Source organism: Molothrus aeneus, chromosome 3, assembly GCF_037042795.1.
Source record: "Molothrus aeneus isolate 106 chromosome 3, BPBGC_Maene_1.0, whole genome shotgun sequence".
Taxonomy (NCBI): domain Eukaryota; kingdom Metazoa; phylum Chordata; class Aves; order Passeriformes; family Icteridae; genus Molothrus; species Molothrus aeneus.
In genome coordinates this window covers 110,679,118-110,702,747 of record NC_089648.1, presented here as the reverse complement: position 1 = coordinate 110,702,747, position 23,630 = coordinate 110,679,118, and the positions used below count along the sequence as shown (strand labels likewise).

Sequence of the window (23,630 nt, the reverse complement as noted above, 5' to 3'; positions counted from 1 at the left end):
TTACATTTTTGTAACTCGCTTCCCTTTATAATTTGAGTGAGATTTGTGAGTCTCAGATTAAAGCACCTTTGTCATATATTTCAAACGTTATAAAGAGCCTTGATGGTCTCAGCATTATTACAAGGTGTAACAAAAACCAGTAGAAATACAAAATCTATTGTCACCAAGCATATTTAATATATTCAAAATAGAATTACCAGCCCCTCAGGGAGCCATTCTTGGTCCAATACTCCTCAATATTTTCATTAATGACTCGGAGGATACAGTGAAGAGGATGCTAATTAAATCAGTGGTACAGACATTGCTGGGAGGCTCTTGAAGGAAGTGAATAAAGCACAGCCCTGTGTTGATAAATTAACAAAAGCCATGGAAATCGATGTGCCAGGACACAATAAAGACAAATGTGAGGTGGTTCCTGCAGGGATGGACACTCAAGAGTAGAACTGGGCTGTTTGATAGGAGTCTTTCTGTTGTCTTCTTCTAATTCCTTGCTCTTTCCAATGAAATCCCAGTGGCGGGACAGTTGATTGATGGTGATTCATCCCACCAACTATGAATTTAATCCCCTGCCCAAAACCACCTCCAAAATACCTGTGGTCTGTGGTTTTTTTTTAAAGTAGCAAAGTCTTTGTCAGAGTTGTACTTTGGGAATGCAGCTTCATCTCCTTCCTGAACTGAAATCTTGTGTTTTGTTGTTTCCACTCTTTGTGTTTCTCCAGGAGTAAACAGGCATTAAAAATAAATTGGTGTTATTAGGCTGCTTTGCATCCCCAGGAATTTCAGCTGCTGTGCCCTAATTTGCACGTTAGACTCTTCTTATCCATATAAATTAGAATAGACTTTTCCTGACCTATATTTGCAGTTTAGGAGATGATGTTTTCCCTGCATCTTTCTTAATAAGGGGATTATTAAGGAGAACAGTGGTTTGCTGAGGTGGGCTGAACACTTTGCATTTTGAAGTGAGTGCTGCTGAATCAATTCTGGCTCAAGGGCAAAAGTCCTTCTGGGCTCTGAAATCCTTGTTCAACTGCTTTTAGGTTCTTTATTTTATACCTGACAAGGATATATGGACCATTCCCCCAGAACTACTGAAAATTAAAACTCTGACACTGTGGGAAACATGAATCCACCTGAGGGAGGTGAGGTTTATACTGGATATAAGGAAGAATGAGATAATAGATTTTATACATATATATATATATATATATATATATATTTAAAAAAATATCATATGGGTCCCTTCCAACTCATAATATTCTGTGACTCTGTGATATAAGAATGAGATGATCTTTAAAGGTCTTTTCCAACCCAAACCATTCCATGATGCCGTGGTTCTATCCATGAAGCCAAGGGGTATGTGGTGGGAATAACAGCATCTAAATTTTCATGTGTTTGTAGAATTAGGAGAGGGCAACCTTAGAAAGTCTTTTTCTGCAGATTTTTTTGATGGATTGTTCCTAATCCTTAGGCAAGGAAAACAATAGATGAAGTCAAAACAAAGACATACCAAACATTGTTTTATTCTTCAAATAATAGTGAATTTACTGTACTTGGGTCTGGAAATCTGAGGCACTGAAGCGTGGCATCATTAATCATAGTTTATGGTGATTATTAGTAGGCTTTTAATCTTTGTTTTCGTGTATAATTAGGTACAAGAGGTCAAAGCTGACTCTCTTCTGAACAACAATATTTTCAATGAATGACTGTTTTTCTCTGCCTGCAATTTCCTTGTGCATATTTATAAGAGCACACTTGTCTGTGTTTTGAGAGAGCAGTGTCCCATGAGCTTATCTGCTGATAAAAGCAAATGACAACACTATTATTTTTATTATCAATAATTATTTTTATTACTATTGCAACAGCACCTGGTGGATCAGAGTGGGTTTGGATTCGTAGTGCTAGCAAATGCCTAAATTGTGGCAAGGCACTAATGAACAGCAGATAAATGAAGAGAAAGGAGAAGGCACATGGAGAAAACAACAGCAAATCTGTCTGGTTCCATAGCTGAGCCCATGTGGTAACTAGTCTGAATCCCTGCATTTCTTAATTATATTTTTCCCCATCATCAGTTGTTGTCCAGGTTTTGGTAACATCACAGCAAAGTTAAGCCCTGAAGAAAATCAGCAATGAGGGCCCAATTCTGGTGCCCAAACAGAAGTGCCTTTGCCATATCAGATGCTTTTGGGTATTATCCCTGTTTTCCAGCAGTTAGAGAATGTGGAGCTCATTTCTGCCCTCTGTTGTGTCCTCCTCTTCCACACATCCCTGCTGCATGCATTTTATTTGGGATTGCAGGCTATCAGGATCTCCAGGCAGGCTTGTCTCACCAGCACAGCCACACAGCCAGGAGCAATAAAGGCTGAGCTAAATCCACTTAAATTTAGATGTTTCCATGGGCATGGAGGGATTCAGCTCCCACTGGTGTGGGAAGAGCTGGTCGACACAGTTGACTCAAATGAGGCATCAGTGTTTGGTCAGTTTTGGTTGCCTAAACCAAACCTCAGTTCCAGCTTCACCAATAAATATGGATAAAAATTTAATTCCCTTCCCATATTCATAGAATCATGGAATTATCTGAGTTGGAAGGGACCTTAAAAACTGTCAAACCCCCCTGCACCCTCCATGGGCAGGGACACCTTCCACTATCCCAGGTTGATCCAAGCCCTGTGCCTGACCTTGGACACTTCCAGGGATCCAGGGGCAGCCACAACTTCTCTGGGCACCCTGTGCCAGGGCTTCCCCACCCTCACAGCCAAGAATTCCTTCCTAAATCCCTCTATCCCTGCCCTCTGGCAGTGGGAAGCCATTCCCTGTGTCCTGTCCCTCCATCCCTTGTCCCCAGTCCTTCTCCAGCTCTCCTGGAGCCCCTTTAGGCTCTGGAAGGGGCTCTGAGCTCTCCCTGGATCCTTCTCCAGGCTAGATATTCCCAGCTCTCCCAGCCTGGATCCAGAGGGGCTCCAGCCTTTGGAGCATCTTTGTGGTTTCCTCTGGAATTTCACCAGCAGGTTGAAGTTCATCCAGCTCCCAGATAGGTTTTTAAGAGAAAGTACCTCTGAAAAAGCCTAATGCCTATTTATGGCAGAAAATGTCTAAAATCCTGTCTAAACCCGATCATTTAACTTTTGATTAAAGTGAAGTTCAAGTTTGATTAAAGCAAAAGTCCCCTACAATAAGTTTAGTGCCATTAAGGATGATTTATGTGCATAATTCACTGTTCTATTCATCTGTTCTGTGCACTACTGGTAAATATGAAATTTCAATTAATAATTAGAAATGGATTAACACTTTCGCCTGCCAGTGATACCTGAGTTAACACTTGAGGTTTGTTGCACTCATCCAAAACAAACCTGTGAGGGTTTTTTCTGGGTTCAGGTTGATGATGCACTTCCTTCAAAGGTCAAAGAGCATTCAAAAATGCATTTATACATTGTTATATCTGAGGGAATTAATAAATAATGAATATACAGGAAACTTTTCTTCTAAACCAAGTCTTCCTGGAGAATTTCTAGTTTTTAAAAATATGTATAAAATATTTGAAGTGTTAGAGGAGCAGTATTGCCCCTGCTATGTGAATCATGGAATGGTTTGGGTTGGAAAAGACTTCAAAAATCTTTTAGTGCCAAAAGAGGACCAAAACTAGTGTTTCCTCCTTGACACTAAAAACTGTGTATACTGAAAACTTTCTAAACCTTGTTGACAGTGCAAAACTTCTCTTTATTATGTACAAGCTCATTAATTCTTTTAAACCTCCTGAAGAAACTATTTTCTATTTAATTTATACTTCCCGCACCACGGCACCTTGAAAATCATCCAGAACTTTCAATGCACAACACTATAACGAAATTCTTTCTTATTAACATTTTTCTCCTTTAATCATGTGCCATAAAGAGTTTTACTTTCCCCTGGCAACTTTTAAGCTGTATGGATGTAATCATTAGAGTGAGTGATGACATCAAGCCAGGCTGACATGGTGCCATTGATTTTTACTAAATAATGATATGATGAGCTGGAAGAAGGAGTTTTATTAGTCCTAACTCAGCAAGGATTGATTGGGGAGAAGAAAATGACCAATCTGTATCTCAGGTTGCTGCAGGTATAAGAAAATAAGTGACAGCTGCAGGAAAGTCTATAAATCACAGGAAAAATTATGATAAAAATAAGAGCTATGAACTGCCCTTTAAAATTTCACTGGATGGCAGAGAAGAGTCGAAGAGACCTCAGCCATTTATCTCCATTATGCCTGGGATCCTCCGAGAATAGCAAAGTTGACGGATGATGCCATTACCTTTTTTTTATTATTTTTAAATGGAGGGAAGATAAGGAGTGGTGTATAAGTGTTACTTTCAAGTCATTAGAGGGTTGAGTCTTTGAAAGAATTCCTTGATTTAGCCAATGAAATAAAGTGTCTTTTGCTTTAGCTTTCTGTAGGTAATGTATTAAACATCGGCTTTTTGGAATCAAATCTGCTTGTTTGCAGTTTCTAAAGAAAAAAAAACAATACTAGGAAATATGATTTTTTATTAATCAGAAAGTCACAGAATGGTTTGGGTTGGAACAGAACTTAAAGATCATCTCATTCCACCCCTTGCCCTTGAGCAGAGACACCTTCCACTATCCCAGACTGCTCCAAGCCCTATCCAGCCTGGCCTTGGGCACTTCCAGGGATGGGGATTCCATATTACAGTCCATATACCTGTCATTCAAACCAAAGCAGAGCCAGAATTCATTGCTTTGATGCCAAAGAATGTGAAGAAGACAAAAACTAAGTCATTCCTACCCAGGTGCATCAGAAGACACCAAAGTGTTGGTAAGAAAGGGATTTTTAGAGCCATTTCTTTGCCTATTATCTACACTTGGGCAAATATCAGCTTTCCCAGTGGCAGTGTGTTTATATTCCGTGGCAGTTTCAACCTGGGAACTGTTCCTTTGACAGAATCTGGGAGCTCATCACAGCTCTCTTCTCTCCAGCCACCATCCTCTCACCACAAATTTCCATTTCATATACATCAGAGCTCAGCTCTTGAGGGCTTTTTGTGGTTAATTGGTGCTCCGGGCTCTGCTGGCACAGTGAGGACATTTTGTGTTCTCCAGAGTGGTCAGGGCTGAGCTCTGCTGAGATGCTTTGGTCAGCCAGAGGGAAATTCCTGAATATGATCCATGCCCAACATCTGAACACATTTGGAGCTCCCTCATCTACTCTGGCTCTCCAGAGACAAGAGCTTACAGTGACAGCCCAGTGCTCACACAGGATCTGGGCTGTTGGATTTTCGACTTTTTCATACTTTGGCACCACACAACCATATCCAAACCCCACATGTTTTTGTCTTTTGCCAGAGAGGTGCAAATTCTCTGCTTTTCTCTCTGTTCTACAATCAGTCTCTCTATCAAAGAATCTCTTTGACAAGAGGATCTCTGGCTGTTCCCAGCACATCAGCTGATTTTCTTTGTTTCAGGCCTCACCAGTGAGTGCCCGGCTGTTACCTCAGAGGTCTGTTTATTCCTGTTCCTGCTGGATGTGTTCCTGATCCCCTGGTCAGGGACACAGGGTTTACCTTTTCCAGTCTCTGTCTTGCCCCACTGATATTACTAAAGTAGATCTAGATGAGAACAATTCCTTCATGGAAAAAATTGTCCAGCCCTGGCACAGCTGCCCAGGGCAGTGGTGGAGTCCCCATCCCTGGAGGAATTTAAAATCTATGCGGATGTGGCACCCGGGGACATGGGTCAGTGGTGGCCTTGGCACTGCTGGGGGATGGTTGGACTTGGTGATCTCTGAGGCCTTTTCCACCCTCAGTGATTCTCTGCTTCCTCAGGGTTAATAAATTTTCTTTAAGAAATTCAGATGTTCCAGCTTTAAGAAGGAACCTGTTTTTCATCTCAGCCCTGAACGAAAGGAAGGTTCAGGTCCTACTGACAGATTTCCCTATTATCCCTGAGGAAAAGATTGATTTACTGGAGCTACCCTAAAAACTATCCCTAAACTGGCAGGTTTTGCTCATGGCAGGGGATGGCACTGGGTCATCTTTAAGGTCCCTTCCAACCCAAACTGTTTTATGATTCTGTGAAAATGTATTTCCTTGAAGTGAAGCCCTCAGGAATGGAATGTGGCTTTGGGTGCATTGTTCAAGAGATAAATGCTCTTTGTTGCTTGGATGTTGTCTTATTTCCCACCTGGATTTTGGATACTTTGGCTTTCAATTGCCCTTCCAAGTTAAACCACTTTGGCAAGACTGAAGAGCCTCATTTCCCTGTTTTTTTTTTTTTTCTCCTCTAGAAATGTATTTTTAATTTAGAGTAAGTTCTCCTCTTAACCTTCTCTTCAATAAATTAATTAAGCTGACTGGGTCCTAGATACTATGTCATGGTGGCACGTGCAGATATTAAATAATCTGATTTTTTCACTCAGAGCACTGTGCATGTGAGCTCATACCAAACTTACACTCCTAAATTCATGCTGGAAACCAGCACCCTCTGTAGTGATCCTCCATTTAGAGAGATTTTTGTAATCTCCTCCCTAGTTGGTTGTTAAACAGTTTGTTAAGCAATAAATAGATTTGCAGAATGTTAATGCTTAAGCTCAAGCATCAATCAGCATTAACATATTCTGGCAAAATTAAAGCTTTCCTGGCCTGTCCTCATTTTATCCCAAATTGGCTTTACCAGAGCTTCCTGCCACCCTGGAAGAACTTCCAAAGGAATGAGCAAAATATCCTCTGGTGGCACTTGCCACTATTAAGTATTGATGAAGAACATTGTTATTGCTTTTATTGCAATAATACATTTTAACAGCTAAAAAATAACCCAAATCATCAGAAAACTCCAGAAGATGTTTTGGAATTAGATTCTTTCATGTAACTTTTGGTCATTGAATGGAATTTTTGTCCTTATACATATTTTAAAATATTTTTGTGTCTTGTTTTTCATGAATATTTCAGGCAGTTTTTGTTTGTTTATTGTATTTCCCTTTAAATATTTTTTTTTGTTGCCCTGGGGAGTCTAAGAGGGATAAATCCATGATTTAATGAGGAGTAGTGAGCTGATGGCATTTTTTCCCTCCAGTACCACAGGCTCTTTCTCCACCCTCTGTCCTTTGCCAGGGGGGGTATCAGGACATCCATTTCCTTTTCCATTTCATCTCCACAATCCTGACACTTGATGGGAATCCTCAGAGGGGCTTCTGCAGCCTGGTGGCAATCCTAACACCAATCCTGATGATTTCCAATTTGTCTTGGATTGCAGCTTTTTGGGAGGACTCTGTCTGCTGGTGTGGATGAACTTGGAGAGTGAAAAAGTTGGAGTTTCTTAAGCAAAGTCAAAATTAACACATTTTATTCCAGCAAAGCATAAAGTCGGGTTCTTGAACACAGAATTGGGAAGAAGGGGAGAAAGGCAGTGGTAACAAAGCTGCCAATGTAGCTGCAGAAGTGCATGTCCAGAGAATTCTTGATGCTAAAGCTGCTCTGAGGCTGTTGTTTGAGTTTAGGGAATGATCCACAGCAAAGCTGGCTGGAGAGAATGGGAATGGGAGTGGGAGTGGGAAAGGGAATGAGCAGTGACTTCCCAGGACTGGAGTGCCAAACCAAATCTGGGCTGGTCATCTGAGGGGACAGTTGTGCCCTCTCTGCTTTGGCCCAGTGTTTTGTAGGTTTTCAGGGAGAATCCATCCCTTATATTTCAAATTTGTACATGAATGACTTCATACATCAGGTCTTTTGAAGGGGTTACACGTATCAGCAGAAATATCACAAAATCCTGGTGCCAAAATTTCCCATCCAGCCTGGTCTTGAACTCCTTCAGGGATGGGGAGTCCACAGGCTCTCTGGGCAGCCTGTCCCAAAAATAACTATTTTTCTCCAAAAGTATTTTGTACCTCTCTCCCATTAAGTTGTATTCCCACACCACAAGAAAGATTATGAGCACTTGATAAAATCAACATTTTTTTGGTAACCATTTGCATGGTCCAAAATCAGGGTTTTTTAAGAGCACCATGATTACAGTGACTGCAGATTAATTATTTAGGGTTTGACATCTGTATTTGACTATTGTGTGATGGAACAAAACCATAAAAGGCTCATATTTCATTTCCATGACATTTAAAAGGAGGTATCAGCATTGAATCCTTTCAGGACTCTTTAGCCAAAGACTTGGACTCCCTAATGCTCCTTGCTGAGTGTGCATGGCAGAAACTGTGCTGAATTTACTGGGAAGTTTCCCATGGCAAGGGGTTGGAATGAGATGAACTTTAAGGTCTCTCCTAACCCAACCCAACGCAATCCAATCCAGCCCAACCCAACCTAACCCAACCCAACCCAACTCAACCCAATCCAACCCAACCCAATTCAACCCAACCCAACCCAACCCAACCCATGCTGGGATTCTCTGGAATGGGGGGTTCTGGATTTCTCCCAGCCCCCAGGGAAGGAGGGAAGCTGATCCCCCTGCCTTGTGTCCCCCCAGGGATGCGTCAGGGGAACGACGTCGGCACTCAGTACCGCTCGGCCATCTACACCTTCTCCCAGGAGCAGATGGAAGCTGCCCTGAGATCCAAGGAAGAATATCAGAAGGTAACACTGGGCAGGGGGTGGAATGGCTTCAGCTGTGAGCACAAGGTCACAGATGTCACCAAGTAACACAAAATCACACTCCCTGTGCGTTGCACTCTCCGTGCAGCTGTTGCAGCTCCTCAGTCCAACGCCCAACTTGCATCATAGTTGCTTTAAATTCCAACTTTTAGGATTTTTTTTTTTTGGTGTGAGTAATTTTATAACCATGCAGAAAGAGAAATAGCTCCTTGTGCAGAAATATTTTGAGTCTCTTCTACAGATTTATTTAGTGTGGGTTCAGCAGAACAGAAATCTGTGAACTAAAGCTATTCAAGCTTCTCTGGACCCCAAACCCTGAAGGGTGAACCCAAAATCCCAGATCCAAGAATTCCTGAACATTGCTGATCAATAACTGAGCTGGATAACTCAGGATCACCCACCTGATGCTTATGAGATACTTCTATCAAGCCTTTCCATAAATGTCTTGTCTGACTTACTGAGAGTATTTGTTGTGACACAAGGATTTGTGTGAGAGAACATCAACCAATTCCCTTTCTTACACTGAGTTTTCCTCTGTTTTCTGGGGAGAATGCATTCTGTCTCTTTCCTGCCACTTTGTTATTTAAGTAAAGGCAGAGGGATTAGTATCCTGCAGTGTTGTTGCACTGTGGTACTGCCCAGTGCTCTGCAAAATCCAGATTCTGCAGCAGAAAAATATTAAATTATTCTAATTTATATGAAAAAACCCCACTCACCTGGGACATCAGGGCAGTAAACTTAAGTAGTACCAAAAGACAATCAGTGTTCATTATATTTAGTTATACAGTCACCTCACAGGTGTTATGTTAAAGAACCAGGAATCTGGGTGAATATTTGGTGTGAAAAGTAAAAAGCTCTATTTACATCAGCCAGAAGGTCTCAAAAGGCAGCAGATTTTTTTTACCAGTGTGGGTATGACTGGGTGAGCTCCTAGGACTGGATCCTACTTGCAATTGGAATTATTTTGAGTGCAAAGAGGTGCTCAGGACTGCTGGTAAGTGATTTCCAGATCTGACATCTGTGTGTGTAAATGAAGTGCTCAATGACTTATATTTGTTTCTGAGGGGAGTAAGTCACCCTTGCAGGTGTTTATCTGGTGGTTTTGGAAGACATTTATCATTCCAAACTTCTTTTTACTCATTATTTACCTCAGATCCACTGCTTTTCCAAATTCTTTTTATTCCTTTCCTTTAGCATCTGCTGACCAACATCACCCTGCAAATCTTACAGCTTTAATTTGCTTTCCCAACTCTATTATCCTCTGCTGTTATTTGTCATTAAATAAATACTGACATGAGAGCAAAATTGCCATGTGTGAGATTGCAATATGATATTACAGAAATTTCCATCATCAAATAGATTTCCTTAATGGCACCATTTAAAATTTACCTACTTTGAAAAGTGTGTGTAATTAGTACATTTATATAATTAGGCACAACTGTAAGTGAGCACATGTAGAGTTTGTTTTTGCACTGAAGTGGGGAAGGAAGGGACGGTGTTGCCAGCTAAGGAAACCCAGCAAATATGCACTGAAATTCCTCAGGGATGTGTGTTTCCCATGTATTATTAACAACAATATCTCCAATATTATCTACTGGGGTATTGCAGGAGCAGTGGAATGGTTGTGTGGGAAACACACTGAGCAAACAATTTGTTCAGGAATCCCTTTTCATATTAAATGCTGTGCATTCCATTATTTTAATGTAAATGTAATACAGCCACTTTCCTTATATTGCAGCAATTTTAAATAAATATCAAGCTTTTTCTGGCAGTGACACATGCCAGATAATCATGGATAAAAATGTGGGAATGGCACAATTTTTTCTGTGATAAGCAGTGCTGCCTGCAGCAAGGGAGGAAGGACTAACAAATATTACAATAACTGCAGTGTGCATGGGTGACTCCAGCATTTTTTGGCACTGAAAAGGAAGAGAAATAAAATGTCATTTATTTTTTTGTTCACTGAATAATTGTGCATGTGCTCTTAGATGTGGTTTGAACTGAGGGAGCCCTAAAAATGGCCTTCAACCAGAAAATGATGGGTTTGCTAGATGAGGTTTGGGGTTTTTTCCTAACTGGCTTCTGGTATCCAGGGAAGGGAATGGAGCTGGGGAAGGGGCTGGAGCACCAGGAGGGGCTGAGGGAGCTGGGAAAGGGGCTCAGCCTGGAGAAAAGGAGGCTCAGGGGGCCCTTGTGGCTCTGCACAACTCCTGACAGGAGGGGACAGCCAGGGGGGTCAGGCTCTGCTCCCAGGGAACAGGGACAGGAAGAGAGGGAATGGCCTCAGGCTGTGCCAAGTTGGGGTCTAGACTGGATATTAGGGAAAAATTCTTCACAGAAAGGGTGAGAAAGCATTAGAATGGGTTTCCCAGGTCAGTGGTGGATTCACCATTCCTGGAGGGACTTAAAAGCTGTGTGGATGTGGCAGTTGGGGACATGGATCAGTGGTGGCCTTGGCAGTGCTGGGGGATGCTTGGATTCAATTATCTTGGAAGGCTTTTCCAACCTCAGTGATGCTGAGATTCAATTTTAAGTGACAATAATCAGATTTATTACCAGGCTGTGAGTGAGACCCTCGGGGTGCCCCGAGCCCAGGTTGCCTGCAAGGTCCCATCTATTTTAAGTTGTGGAACTTATTGCTGATTCCTGCAGCTGCTTTGAGAGCTGAGAAGTGGCAGTAGAGCACTGAATTCACATCCAGCTATGGAGCTGGAGCTGCTGAGGGAGCTGAGTGCAGGAGTCAGAGTCAGCTGCTGGTGACAGACTGTAATACAATAGTGCTGCTGCTAAACGGTGACACAATGGAACTGTAATCAGAAAAACATCAAATGAGGGCCAGGCCTTGGTGAAATCACTGTGAATGAGCAGCTTTGCCTGAAGCTGAGGTTTTTTAATACAGGTGAACCTGAGGTTACTCAATTTTCAAGACAGTTGCTCAGCTGGGTTTAGTTTTCAAATGAATTATCGAGGCAATTGTAATCCAGAGAATGAAATCAGGGTGGGAAGAAGTTTGTATTCTTTTCTTTTTTTCAGAGTCAGACCTTGCAGTTGTTTTGTCAAGCACTAGCACTGGGTTGTAAGGCTGCAAGAATACACTGAGTGCCTCCCCTGCAGGGAATTACAGAATGGTTTGGGTTAGAAGGGACCTTAAAAATCATCCATGGGCCATGGTCAGGGACACCTCCCACTATCCCAGGCTGATCCAAGCCCATCCAGCCTGGCCTTGGACACTTCCAGGGATCCAGGGGCAGCCACAGCTTCTCTGGGAATTCAATTCCAGGGCCTCACCACCCTCACAGCCAGGAATTCCTTCCCAATATCCCATCTAACCCTGCCCTCTGGCAGTCGGAAGCCATTCCCTGTGTCCTGTCCCTCCATCCCTTGTCCCAAATCCCTCTCCAGCTCTCCTGGAACCCCTTTAGGCCCTGGAAGGGGCTCTGAGCTCTCTCTGGATCCTTCTGTTCTCCATGTGAACACCTTCATCTCTCCCAGCCTGGCCCCAGAGCAGAGGTTTTGGGTGGATGAATTCCATGGGATAAGGAACACAATGAATTAGCAGAAGATGCAGCAATCCCTGCAGCACAGCAGACACTGGGAAGCTTCCATCACCTTTCTGTGATATGATGTGGGAACAAACAAGCAAAACCCTCAGGTGCAAAAATAGGACCTTTACATTTGGTATCAAGGAAAGAGATTGAAAAGCTGGAGTTTCCTAAAGCATTCCAAAAGCAATGAGCTTTGGAGCAGCAACCTGCAAGGAGGTGAAGTGGTCAGGATTGTACTTGTCAAAGCTGGAGGCAGGGCTGTTTACAGACCTCTGAGATCTGCAGTTCTGAGTGGTTAATTCCATGAAGGAATGCCTGGCAGTGGGAATTTGCAACCTTCATCTGTGTTTTATCTGACTGCTGTGTGAATTCAGAACAGGCTTTGCCTGGGAGATGGTTTTTCATGTGATTTTTGGCTGGGAGAAGTTAAATAGCTCCTTTGAAATGAGATTGTTTTTATTAAAGCAATACAATAGTCAATAAAAAAATAACACCTGCTTACTCCTCTTCAAATTATGTCTAATTCAGAGCTTTATGTGTCAAATTATCTCTGCTTCACTCTGCTCTGAATGGCAACGACTTGAGTCCTGATTGATGGTGGTGGCTCTTGTGGAGACAAGCAAAGCTGATCTGATAAGCTGAGCCATTCTTTGGGTTGTAATCACTTTTCCGTGCTGCAGAGATACCCTTTGTATGTTCATGCCTCTTGGAGAAAGCTACATTTGGCTATGGATGAGGAGGTTTTGTGCGAGCACTTGTGAACTCTTTTCATGTTACTGTAACTGCAGAAAATTTGACTTTGCCACTCTGATAAAATTCGAGCACCTCAAATTGGGGAAATCTCTCAAAACTAATCCTAATCCATTTCTTGAAGACAGTGGCAGCAAGATAAAAGCATTAATGGCATGAATTTAGGATGAACTTGTGGATGTGTCTCTACCTGGACTTCAGCAAAGCCTTTGACAGCATCTCCCATGGTTTATCCCTGGAAAATCCAGCAGCCATGGCCTGGGCAGGTTCCCTCTGGGCTGGGGTGAGAACTGGTGATGGCTGGGCACAGGGAGTGCTGGGGAATGATGCTGCACTTGGTGACACCTGCCCCCTGCAGCTCCAGGCTGGGGCAGAGGGGCTGGAAAGGGTCCTGGGGGTGCTGCTGAGATGAGCCAGGTGTGCCCAGGTGGGCAAGAGGCCAAAGTGGCAGCTCTGGGGTGGCAGCAGGACCTGGGCAGTGCCATCCCCTGTGCTGGCACTGCTGGGGCACCTCCAGTGCTGGGGACAGCTCTGGGACAAGAGGGACATTGAGGGGCTGGAGAGTGTCCAGGGAAGGGAACAGAGCTGGGGAAGGGGGTGGAGCACCAGGAGGGGCTGAGGGAGCTGGGAAAGGGGCTCAGCCTGGAGAAAAGGAGGCTCAGGGGGCCCTTGTGGCTCTGCACAACTCCTGACAGGAGGGGACAGCCAGGGGGGTCGGGCTCTGCTCCCAGGGAACAGGGACAGGAGGAGAGGGAACGGCCTCAAGTTGTGCCAGGGGAGGTTTAGTTTGGACATCAGGAAAAATTTCTTCATGAAAAAGGTGATTAGATGTTGGAAGGGGCTTCCCAGGGAGGTGGTGGATTCCTTAAAGCCCATTTCATTCCACCCCCTGCCATGGGCAGGGACACCTCCCACAATCCCAGGTTGCTCCAAGCCCTGTCCAACCTGGCCTTGGACACTTCCAGGGATCGAGGGGCATTCCCTGAAGGAGAGAAGTGCCACCATCCCATGCTGAGTGCATCCTTCTACTCTTCCTGTTCCCCAGGAATGCAGCACATGGTGCTTGTTTCTATTAATGCTGAGAAAGGCAAGATTTTTTTTTTTATATAGCTTCCAATTCTGCATTTATTATCTTCACTTGATAAAGGCCAGGCATTTCATTTGGCCCTTTGACTGTTGCAAATGCAGGTTATCCTGTATTTGGATTTAGAACCAGGAAGAGCAGGATGAAACCAGACTTTGTATTTTGCAATCATTTTTTCATCTGGGAGGTCATGGGGGTCACTGAAGGAGCCATTTGCTTTATTGCACTGGGAATGTGAAGTTTATATTGGACATTTAAACTAATGCTAGAAATTGCCCTGTAATAAACTAATGTAAATATCAAATGGATTTGACTTTAAGAGTGGGTTGTAAATAAAACATTTCCTGCTTTGTGTGGCTTGCCCTGTTCTGCCTGCCATTAATGTAAAAACATGCTGGATTTGTGTAGACATCCCATTTTCATGTCCTTAGGCAGAGAAATTCTCAATCTCCAGGGCAGATCCTCATGTTTCTTCAGAAAATGAAGATTTTAAAGGGCTGAGCTGTTGTTTGAGGGGTTCTGCCCTGTGTGACCTGGCCTCCAGTTGGGCACAGCTCTCCTGGGTCATCCCAGTGCCAAGGAAAAGGATTGGAATGTGCACAGATGCCAACACAGAGGTTAAATCCCTTCCCATCAGCCTGGAAATGTTCTCTAACATAATTCAGTGGTATCTGGGATCCTTCTGAAGAGCTTCTAGTCCAGGCTTTTGAATTTCTTGATCTTGATTATGCATCTATTACAGCATTCTGAAAGTGTCACAAGCATATTAAATGTCAGGTGCTTAAATGTGATCATGACCTTAATAATGGTGGTTTAAGTGAACACAGGATTTACAGGGAATAGGATGGAATTTCTTTCTCTTCAGGAAGCTCTCAAGGAGTTTAGTTTAGTTTAACTGAGAGATTAGTTAGGGGGAGGACAGGATAAAGTAGAAAAAGGTCAAAGTAAAAGGAACATGATGGTCATTAGCTGGTGCTGTTCTTGTTCTCTTTGGGTTAAACACAGCCCTTAAAACTGACCTATGGAAACTTTTCCAGGAAATAAACCTGAGGAATCATCTCCAGATGTGTTCAGTCTCATCATATGTGAAAATGTTGTGTCTTAATTCTGCTCTGCCCTTTGGATCCATCCATGTCCAGGAGAAGGATAAGATTTGAAGTGGGGATCTCTGCATGGGCTGAGAGGGGGAGAGAGATTGGCCTGGTTTGAGGTTTCCATACAAATTAAAAAAATCAGGAAAAAGCTTTTTTTAAAGTGACATTTCTAATGAGCATGGGAGCATTATTTCTGCTCTCCAAACAGTTTGTTTACCCCTAGTGCTGAGCTGTGGGATCCAAGAACACTCCTCAAACCTCATCTTCTCAGGGACAGAAGTGTGCCTGAGCCAGGATTCAAATGAATGCTCATGGAACACTTTCCCACTGTTTACCCAACTCTGAAACACTCTGAAAACAAAAAATGTATCTGAGCATGATGACACTTCAGGAAGTTCTGAGTTCCACAAAGCTCTCATGTGGAAATGGCAGATACTCAACATTTATAAAATATCCTGCTCAGGCCTCTGAATATGGACAGAGGAGGGTCCACTTAAACACTCAGGTGCCCATGATTTGATAACCAGATGGTTGATAGCCAATTGTGTTGACAATTCATGTCTGCTGAAGTTGTTTTCCAGCTGATGTCTCAAGATTCCCTCAGAGGACCCAGTGCAGATCATCCATAAGCTGCAAATCCAGAGTAACACCATTCAAATCCATGGAATTTTACTTTGGATTCCCAGTAATGCAATTGAGATGAAAATCTGGCCTCAGAGTTTTGCACCTCTCAGTATTTTTGTTGCCCAAAGAACTGTCACAGGGTTGTGTGTTTTATTTTCTATATGAAGTGTACATCAAAGAGAACTTTCAGCTTTGGGGAAAATAAATCAATACTTCCTGGAAGGAGAAATCAGAGGATGCCTTAGCCAGCAACATTATCATGTCTGGTTTGATCTTGTGATCTTTTTCCATCAAGTGTTTTTTTTCTCTTTTATTAACTTCCACAGATCTCCTGTAGGCTGGTCTTTCCTTTTGTTTTATCATGGAATCACAGGGTCCCAGAACAGTTTGGGTTGGAAGGGATCTAAAAGCTCATCCCATTCCCACCCTTGCCATGGGCAGAGACATCTTCCACTACTCCAGGTTGCCCCAAGCCCTGTCCAGCCTGGCCTTGGACACTTCCAGGGATCCAGGGGCAGCCACAGCTTCTCTGGACACCCTGTGCCAGGGCCTCACCACCCTCACAGGGAAGAATTTTCTGTCATTTGATGTTGTCCCTCATCCTTTTCTCCCACATTTTCCTCAATCCTCAGATTTTCTACTTTTTTCCCCTTAGGCCTGTGTTTCTGAAAAACCTTCCCTATTTTTTTATCTTTGCAGCCAAAGACAAACTTGTATTTTTTCCAGCTGACACTTATTAGGTGTCATTTACTCTCTGGCTCTGAAAGTGAATCCAACTACCCAACATAAAGTGGACAAAATATATTTCCTATTCCTGCTGCCTAGAGCATCCCAAGCTACCTTCTAGGGCAGAGCCATGGAGTTTTGTGCAGGAAGAGTCATCAAAGACTGAGAAATCACTTTCAGTGAATCCCTGCTTCAAGCCCCAGTGTTAAATCCAGTTTTTAATCCTGACCTTTCCCTGAGCAAGCAGCCTGCTGCGTATTTTTGGGGTTAATGTATTTCCATTGTGGCTTCTCCTTTCTCCTGTGCTTTGGTTATTTTTAGTTGGCTTGGTTAAACCAGGTCTCTTTCAAGTTTTAAAGGAGTTGTATTTAAAGGTGTTCCCAGAAGAAAAAACTCTTTTACACATCAAGACCCTTTGTGAGGTGGTGGAGAAGGGCAGGAGGAAGAGCTGTATCCAGACAATGGGTGAAGGTGGAATTTTGGATTTTTTCAGAGGAGCCATGGAGGCAATTTGAGATTTAACTCCATTCCAATGATCTCAGTGGTCCAGGATAGTAACTCTGACCTTCATGTGATCTCCCAGTTGTAACAGCACTAATTTTAAAATTATTTCTAAGCCTTGATCACTGCAATTCACAACAATCCTGGTGAAAGTCCATCTTAATCCAGTTTTTATTCCCTAATTTTTTGCACTTTTTTTGCACTTCTTTTTTAAATTAAAATAATTTAATGATACTTAATCAAACACAAAATATTCACTGCATTGGATCTGCAAATTTTCCTGTGTCAGCTGAACTTGTAATAGCATCACAGACAGATGTTGGGTTTATATTTGACCTGTTTTCTACAAAAACATTGATTGGCACTAATTATATTCCCTATCATTTGAATGTTATTTCTCTTTTGGGGGGGGGTGGATTTTTTTGTTTGTTTGTTTAGTTTAGTTTTATTTTTTTTTTCTTTTTACCCATGTACAAATTGGCCCAGTGTTGTTTGTGTTGTCTTATTTTCCCATTTGAAGTGCTCATGGAACTGGTTCTCATTCCCTTTTCTAAAATTTTCAATATTAATCATCGATTAACTATGTGAAACCCACATTTTCCTTAAAAAGCTAAAAACTTAGATAAATTTGGCTTTATTGGCCAGTGCTTCATGCTGAAGGACACCCAAACTTAAAGGTTTTTGCACTCTTTAAAGATATTTTCTAGATATTTTTAGATAACCTAGATATTTTTTAAATATGGAAAATGCAATAATTAAATTTGTATATTTATTTATTAGGTATTTAATAAACACCGTTGTATTTGTCACAAATAGCTGAGTGGCTGTCCTAGAAATTTAAAAAAATCAGGTTTCTCCAGCAATGATGACTTTCAGCCCAAACCAATGAAGTTTTGTGGAGATTAAAAACACCCAAAGAAAAATTATGGGAAAAAAAAAGAGGAGTTGTAAAATTGCAGTGGAGGATTGTAGCATCGCTCCCCCTTCTCCACACACACATACACAAATGTGCACTTTTAACATCATCATCATCATCATCATTTTATTTTCTGTAATATTTTTTATTTTTATCTCAATCAGTTAATTATAACCTGGGTGGTGATTTTTCATCCAGCTCTTCCTGCCGTTGTATGTATGTGGCTGCTATTTTATGTGCCAACAATCCTAGGAAATATATTTCCCCATTATCCTGTGATCTATTATCACAGGAAAAACCTTCAGTGCGAAATTAGGGGGATTTCCAGGGTTGGAGAAATCCTGATTTCTTTCATTGCCCTCTAGTGGGCTCGAGCTCCTCTGCAAGGGCTTTCCCCTTCTCTTTGTGCCACACAAACCATCAGGTTTTCTGTAATTTCAGTTATTTGTCCATATTTGTGTGGTTCCTGGAGCATCGTTTCATGGATCAGATACGGCAGAATTATCCTGCTGGGGTTTATAAATGATGACCAAAAGAGGATTCTGTGCTTTCTGTGTTTTGCTGTGGGAAGCAGGGGTTGGGCATTTCCCAAATGAACATTCCCCAGGTGAGTTTTGGGGAGGACACTCGTAGATGTTGGGTTGTCATTGAAATATTTACAATCTGGAGAAGCAGATATCAGGTTTTTATAATTTTCTGCTGTTGTAGTTTGTGTGGAATTGTGAATTCATCCCACACTCCAGCTGAAGGAGGGCTTGGCAATTCTTCCATCCCATTTATTTGTGATTTATCATGGAATTCTAGAATGGTTTGGTTGGAAGGGACCTTAAGGATCATGAGCAGGGACACCTCCCAGGTGTTCCAGGTTGCTCCAAGCCCCCATCCAGCCTGGCCTTGGACACTCCCAGGGATCCAGGGGCAGCCACAGCTTCTCTGGGCACACTGTGCCAGGGCCTCCCCACCCTCAGAGCCAGGAATTCCTTCCCAATATCCCATCTATCCCTGCCCTCTGGCACTGGGAAGCCATTCCCTGTGTCCTGTCCCTCCAACCCTTGGGGCAAAGAGATGAATTTTGAACAGTAAAGTCAAAGGAAATCAAACATGGCTCCAAACTGGTTGTTATTATATTTTATTTTGAATTAGCAAAGAATTTACAAATGTATATATATAATAATAATGTGTTATGGCTTGCTGCTCTTAAAAACTGAGTGACTTTTTGATGTAAAATCCCTGTTTAATATATGTTGGCTTCATACAAAGTTGTATTTCTGCACTGTCCTGGAAAGAGAGGAAGGGAAAAAGCTCTAAAGGGCGTTATGGAAATGACAGCATAATTCTGTCTGAGATACTTGGGGTAGGTCAGGCATTAATTTACATCATGAGGAAATCACAGTGATCATCAGAGAGCAGAGCACGAGGGAATCAAGCACCTGTGCAAGAGGCAAAAGCAGGATTGTTTAGAATCATGAAATCATGGGATTGTTTAGGTTGGAAAAGCCCTCAGAGATCATCAAGTCCAACCATCCCAGCTCTGCCAAGGCCATCACTGACCCATGTCCCCAAGTGCCACATCCACATGGATTTTAAATCCCTCCAGGAATGAGGAGACTCCACCACTGCCCTGGGCAGCTGTGCCGGGGCTGGGCAACCTTTTTGGGAAAGAAATTATTCCTAATATCCAATCTAAACCCCCCTGGTGCATCTTGGGGCCATTTCCTGTTGTCCTGTGTGATGGATTCACCATCCACAAGCGATGGCTCTGTGTCCACTCGTGTGATGGGAGTCACATTTGCTGCCTTCCAGTGGATTGGAATCTCCCTGGTTTGCCAGGATGTTGGGAAATGATGGAACGTGGCTCAGGGGGTGCTTCTGGCAGCTCCTTCAGCATCTCTGGGTGGATCCCATCCCACCCCACGGGCTTGTAGCAGGTTGATGACAGCCTTGGATTACAGAATTCATTCTGCACCCTCTTTCTCTCTGGAGAACAACTGGTCTGACTGTTAAAGAATGAAGCAAAGAAGGCATTAAGTACCCCCACCTGCTCCTCATCCTTTGCTGCTCCATTCCCTCTGCATCCAGCAAAGGGTGGAGATTTGTATGCCTGTGTTTGCAGATGTGCATTGAGAGCAGCGGGGAAAAAAAATCCTGCAGCTTTGCACTTTACTTCAGGAATGACTCACTCCCTCTGGTGGGAACATTTCATTCTGAATGTGTGATGCTGCTTTCCCTCCTCCTCCTCCTCCTTCACCTCCTCCTCCTCCTCCTGCATCCACCCCCTCCCCACACTCCCATTTCTGCTGCTCCGTGTGTGACATCTGCTCCTTGTGCTGCAGAGCAGCACTTTGGTTTCTATGGTAGCTGCTGGAGCCACTGGACCCATGGACTAGGAGGAAGGGGAGGAAAAAAAATGCTCCAAGTGACGAAATTCAGGTGTAGGATGTCCCTTCTCCCTTGGTCAGAGGGCTGGGATGTTTTGGGAGAGGGGCTCCCATGGGTGGCAGCTGCCAGGACATTCCAGGGTCATTTCCTTCCTTCTCCTGGGAAAAGAACCTGCAGGCCAGCAGTGAAATGAAGGGTGTGAAAAGCAGCAGATTTTGGGTTTGGTTGAACTTCACATTTCCTTTTGTCTTGTTCAGGTCTCCAGTTTGCAGCGAACCCTCCTCGGCTTCTGCCTTTAAGGTGGTGAAAATGCAGATGCCAGACCCAAGATATTGTAATTAGGTGTCTATTTATAACAGAGTTTGTCATTAGAATTACCATGTCATTTTTTTACACAAGGGAGGATAATGCCAGTTCATAATCTACACCTGTAGCTGTGCTTTTTTTTTTTTAATTTTATTTTACTTATTTTAAATGCAGTTCTTCTTTGATTTGCTCTGGCTCTGAATTCATTAGGAAGCCTGAATTAGCATCCTGCCCCATTGTCTGGGGCATCTTCACTCCTCTGTCCCCTCAGGTACAAACACCAGGATTCTGAGCCAGGATTCTCAACTTCAGCTAAAAGGGAGTTGACTAAAATACAGAGCCCACTTCTTCATTTTTAAACATTCTTTGTAGAATGGAATCGGGATAAGGATTTTAGCAACAATTCCTCCATGGAAAGTGCTGTCCAGCCCTGGCATAGCTGCCCAGGGCAGTGTTGGGAGTCCTCATCCTTGGAGGGATTCAAAAGCCATGTGGATGTGGCACTTGGGGACATGGATGAGTGGTGGCCTTGGCAGTGCTGGGAATGGTTGGACTCAGTGATCTTCAAGGGCTTTTCCACCCTTAGCGATTCTGTGATTCCATAATGTCATTATGCCACACCATTGCAAAGATAAATCTGTTTTAGAGCAGTTTTTTCCTGGGAGATGAAGCCAGCGGGAGCTGGGATCCACAAATTATAATGAACTTGGTAAATCATGAAATCATGGAGAGGTTTGGGTTGGCAGGGACCCTAAAGATCATCTTGTCCCAACACCTGGGAGGTGACAGGTTGCCAGGGATGAAGGTTGTGCCTCCTGTGCCCGTGTGTGCTGTGTGTCCTGAGCTCTGACACATCTCCAGACAGACAGGTCCTGCCTGGGTGAGGGGAGTTTGGTGCTGGATGTACTTTAGAGAACTCTGAAGAGCTCTCTTTGTGGCAGATGAACATGTTCTTTTCAGGTCCATGCTTCTTTTATTTATTTTCATTTGTAAGTGGTTTTTATTCCATTTCCTGTAATCCTTGGAATTCCAGGATTCTAAAGCCAAATGTTTCATCTTCTGTGAAGAATATTTTACATCTTCAGCATTCCTGATGTACTTGGTGTGATTTAATTATCCAGCTGTGTTTGCACCTTGCATCTTTTTTTTTTCATTCCATTTTGTCACTTATTCCCCTTTAATCCTGTATAATCTTTCCTGGAGTCTTTATCAGCAAGCCAGACCTCAGATCCCCTCAGCCTCAGTAGTTGTCAATGACATAATAAACAAATCCTCTAAAATCAGTTGGAGTCTGGTGTCTGTGGAGCTGTGCTGCAGTTCTGAAACAGCCCAAATGGGACTTTTTAATGGAAAACTATGGCAAACTGGATTTTTTATGGAAGGCTAGGGCACAAGAAGATCCTTTGCCACAATCCCTAGTATTTATGGCTGTTTCCCATCAAGGTGCTGCTTGTTTTCCTGTTTTACCCCCAGTCTTGCTCAGGTTCCCATGTGTTTTATGGACCCTCTTCCAGTTGCATGGAAATCCCAGCCATCCCTAAGGACATTCCATTTCTATTTGTCATTAGCAGTCCTTATAAACACCTTTTTTCCCCTTTTTTCCTGTGAGCAGAAAGGCTTTGCAGCCTCTAGACTGGCTCAGCTCTGACTTGAATCCCTCGAGGTGTTGGGTAAATCACATGCAGAATCACAGAACATTTAGGTCAGAAAAAAACCTCCAATGTCACCACTTCCAATCTTTAAATCCTACCCTTGCCTTCTAAACATAGCAAAAAAAAAAAAAAGTTAGATTTCCTTAAAAATGATAAAATTATCTGGGTCCTCCCCCTCACAGAATATTGAGGGTGGGAAGGACCTTCAAGGCCACTGAGTCCAGGCTGTGACTGATGCCCAATTTGTCACCCAGGCCAGAGCACCGAGTGCCACATCCAGACCTTCCCTGGACACCTCCAGGATGGCTCCCTGGGCAGCCCCTTCCAGTGTTTACCAACCCTTTCCATGATGAAATTCCTCCTGATATCCAACCTGAACCCCTCATGGAGGGCACTGTAGATTCCACCTGGTTTCCATTATCCCATAATGGTGAATAATTGCCATAACCTCAACTGAAAATGGTTTAGTTTTTTTTTTTTTTTTTGAACTAAGATCATCCCACATTTTCCATTATTTGGCCCTTTTGCACCCATTGTTTGTTTTTCTTACTTGAGTTTAGTTTATGACTTGTGTGTCTATGCGTGGATCAATGTTAGAAGATAATATTAAAAAAGGGATTAGCGCGTAGCAATGATCTATTAAATTGTGTAATTCATCATTGTGCAAAGGCCATCATTAATTTAATTGTTTAATTAAAATAGCCCATTAAAATGGATTTAGTTACTGACACCAAACCACTGCTGGCTTCCTTTTTGTTACTGGGACATTTTATTATACAAAATCTCACCAAATTCAACATTTTGCTAATTGAGTCAGTGGTGCAATTTGAAATTAGTGTTGCTGGGAAGGAGAAACAAATGAAATAGAGGACCTCGTTAGCATTTAGGACTTAAAACAGGGGGTTTCCTTCTTTCCCTTTTAGTGGCTGTGAGCAGGAGGTCAGGTTGTTCTGTGAACATTAAAAAATGTCATCCCCCGACCTGCTGTTTGCCTGACAGTGCCTCGTGTTTATCCTGACAGGAGGAAGCAAACAAAACAAAATGAAAAGGTAATGAGGTAGAGCACAGAGGGGATGGGAAATCTTCCTCTCAGAAAGCTCTGCAATGTTTATTAATGCTGCTGGGTCAATGGAAAAATGCAGCCTGCAAAAAAAAAAAAAAAGCCACGGAGGGAGTGTTTTTCCATTTCAACTTGTCCTTTTGGAATTTGCCCATGCTAGAAAAGACAAAAATGAAATAATTCAATCTCTGAGCAAAAAAGCACAAAGTATATCATGGTCAGCAGGTTTTGTTTCTAGTGTGGTTTTGTAACCCTGCACGGAGGGGAAAAAGTCCAGTGACTTCACTTTTAGTGAAGCCTTAATTGTTGCTAATTATCTTACAATCATGGAATGGTTTAGATTGGAAGGAACATTAAAGCCCATCCCATTCCAACCCCCTGCCATGGGCAAGAACATCTTCTACCATCATA

At 42.8% G+C, this 23,630-nt stretch overlaps 1 protein-coding gene across 2 annotated transcripts in view; it reads left to right on the top strand.

Annotated features, from left to right (window-relative positions):
* The window catches only part of MSRA (methionine sulfoxide reductase A), a 237,750-nt gene that overhangs the window by 147,794 nt on the left and 66,326 nt on the right, over positions 1-23,630 (top strand). For both annotated transcript variants that reach the window (XM_066547616.1, XM_066547617.1), the window contains exon 5: positions 8,458-8,564. In XM_066547616.1, coding sequence (XP_066403713.1) covers positions 8,458-8,564 — 107 coding nt within the window. The remainder of the gene's footprint in view (positions 1-8,457; positions 8,565-23,630) is intronic.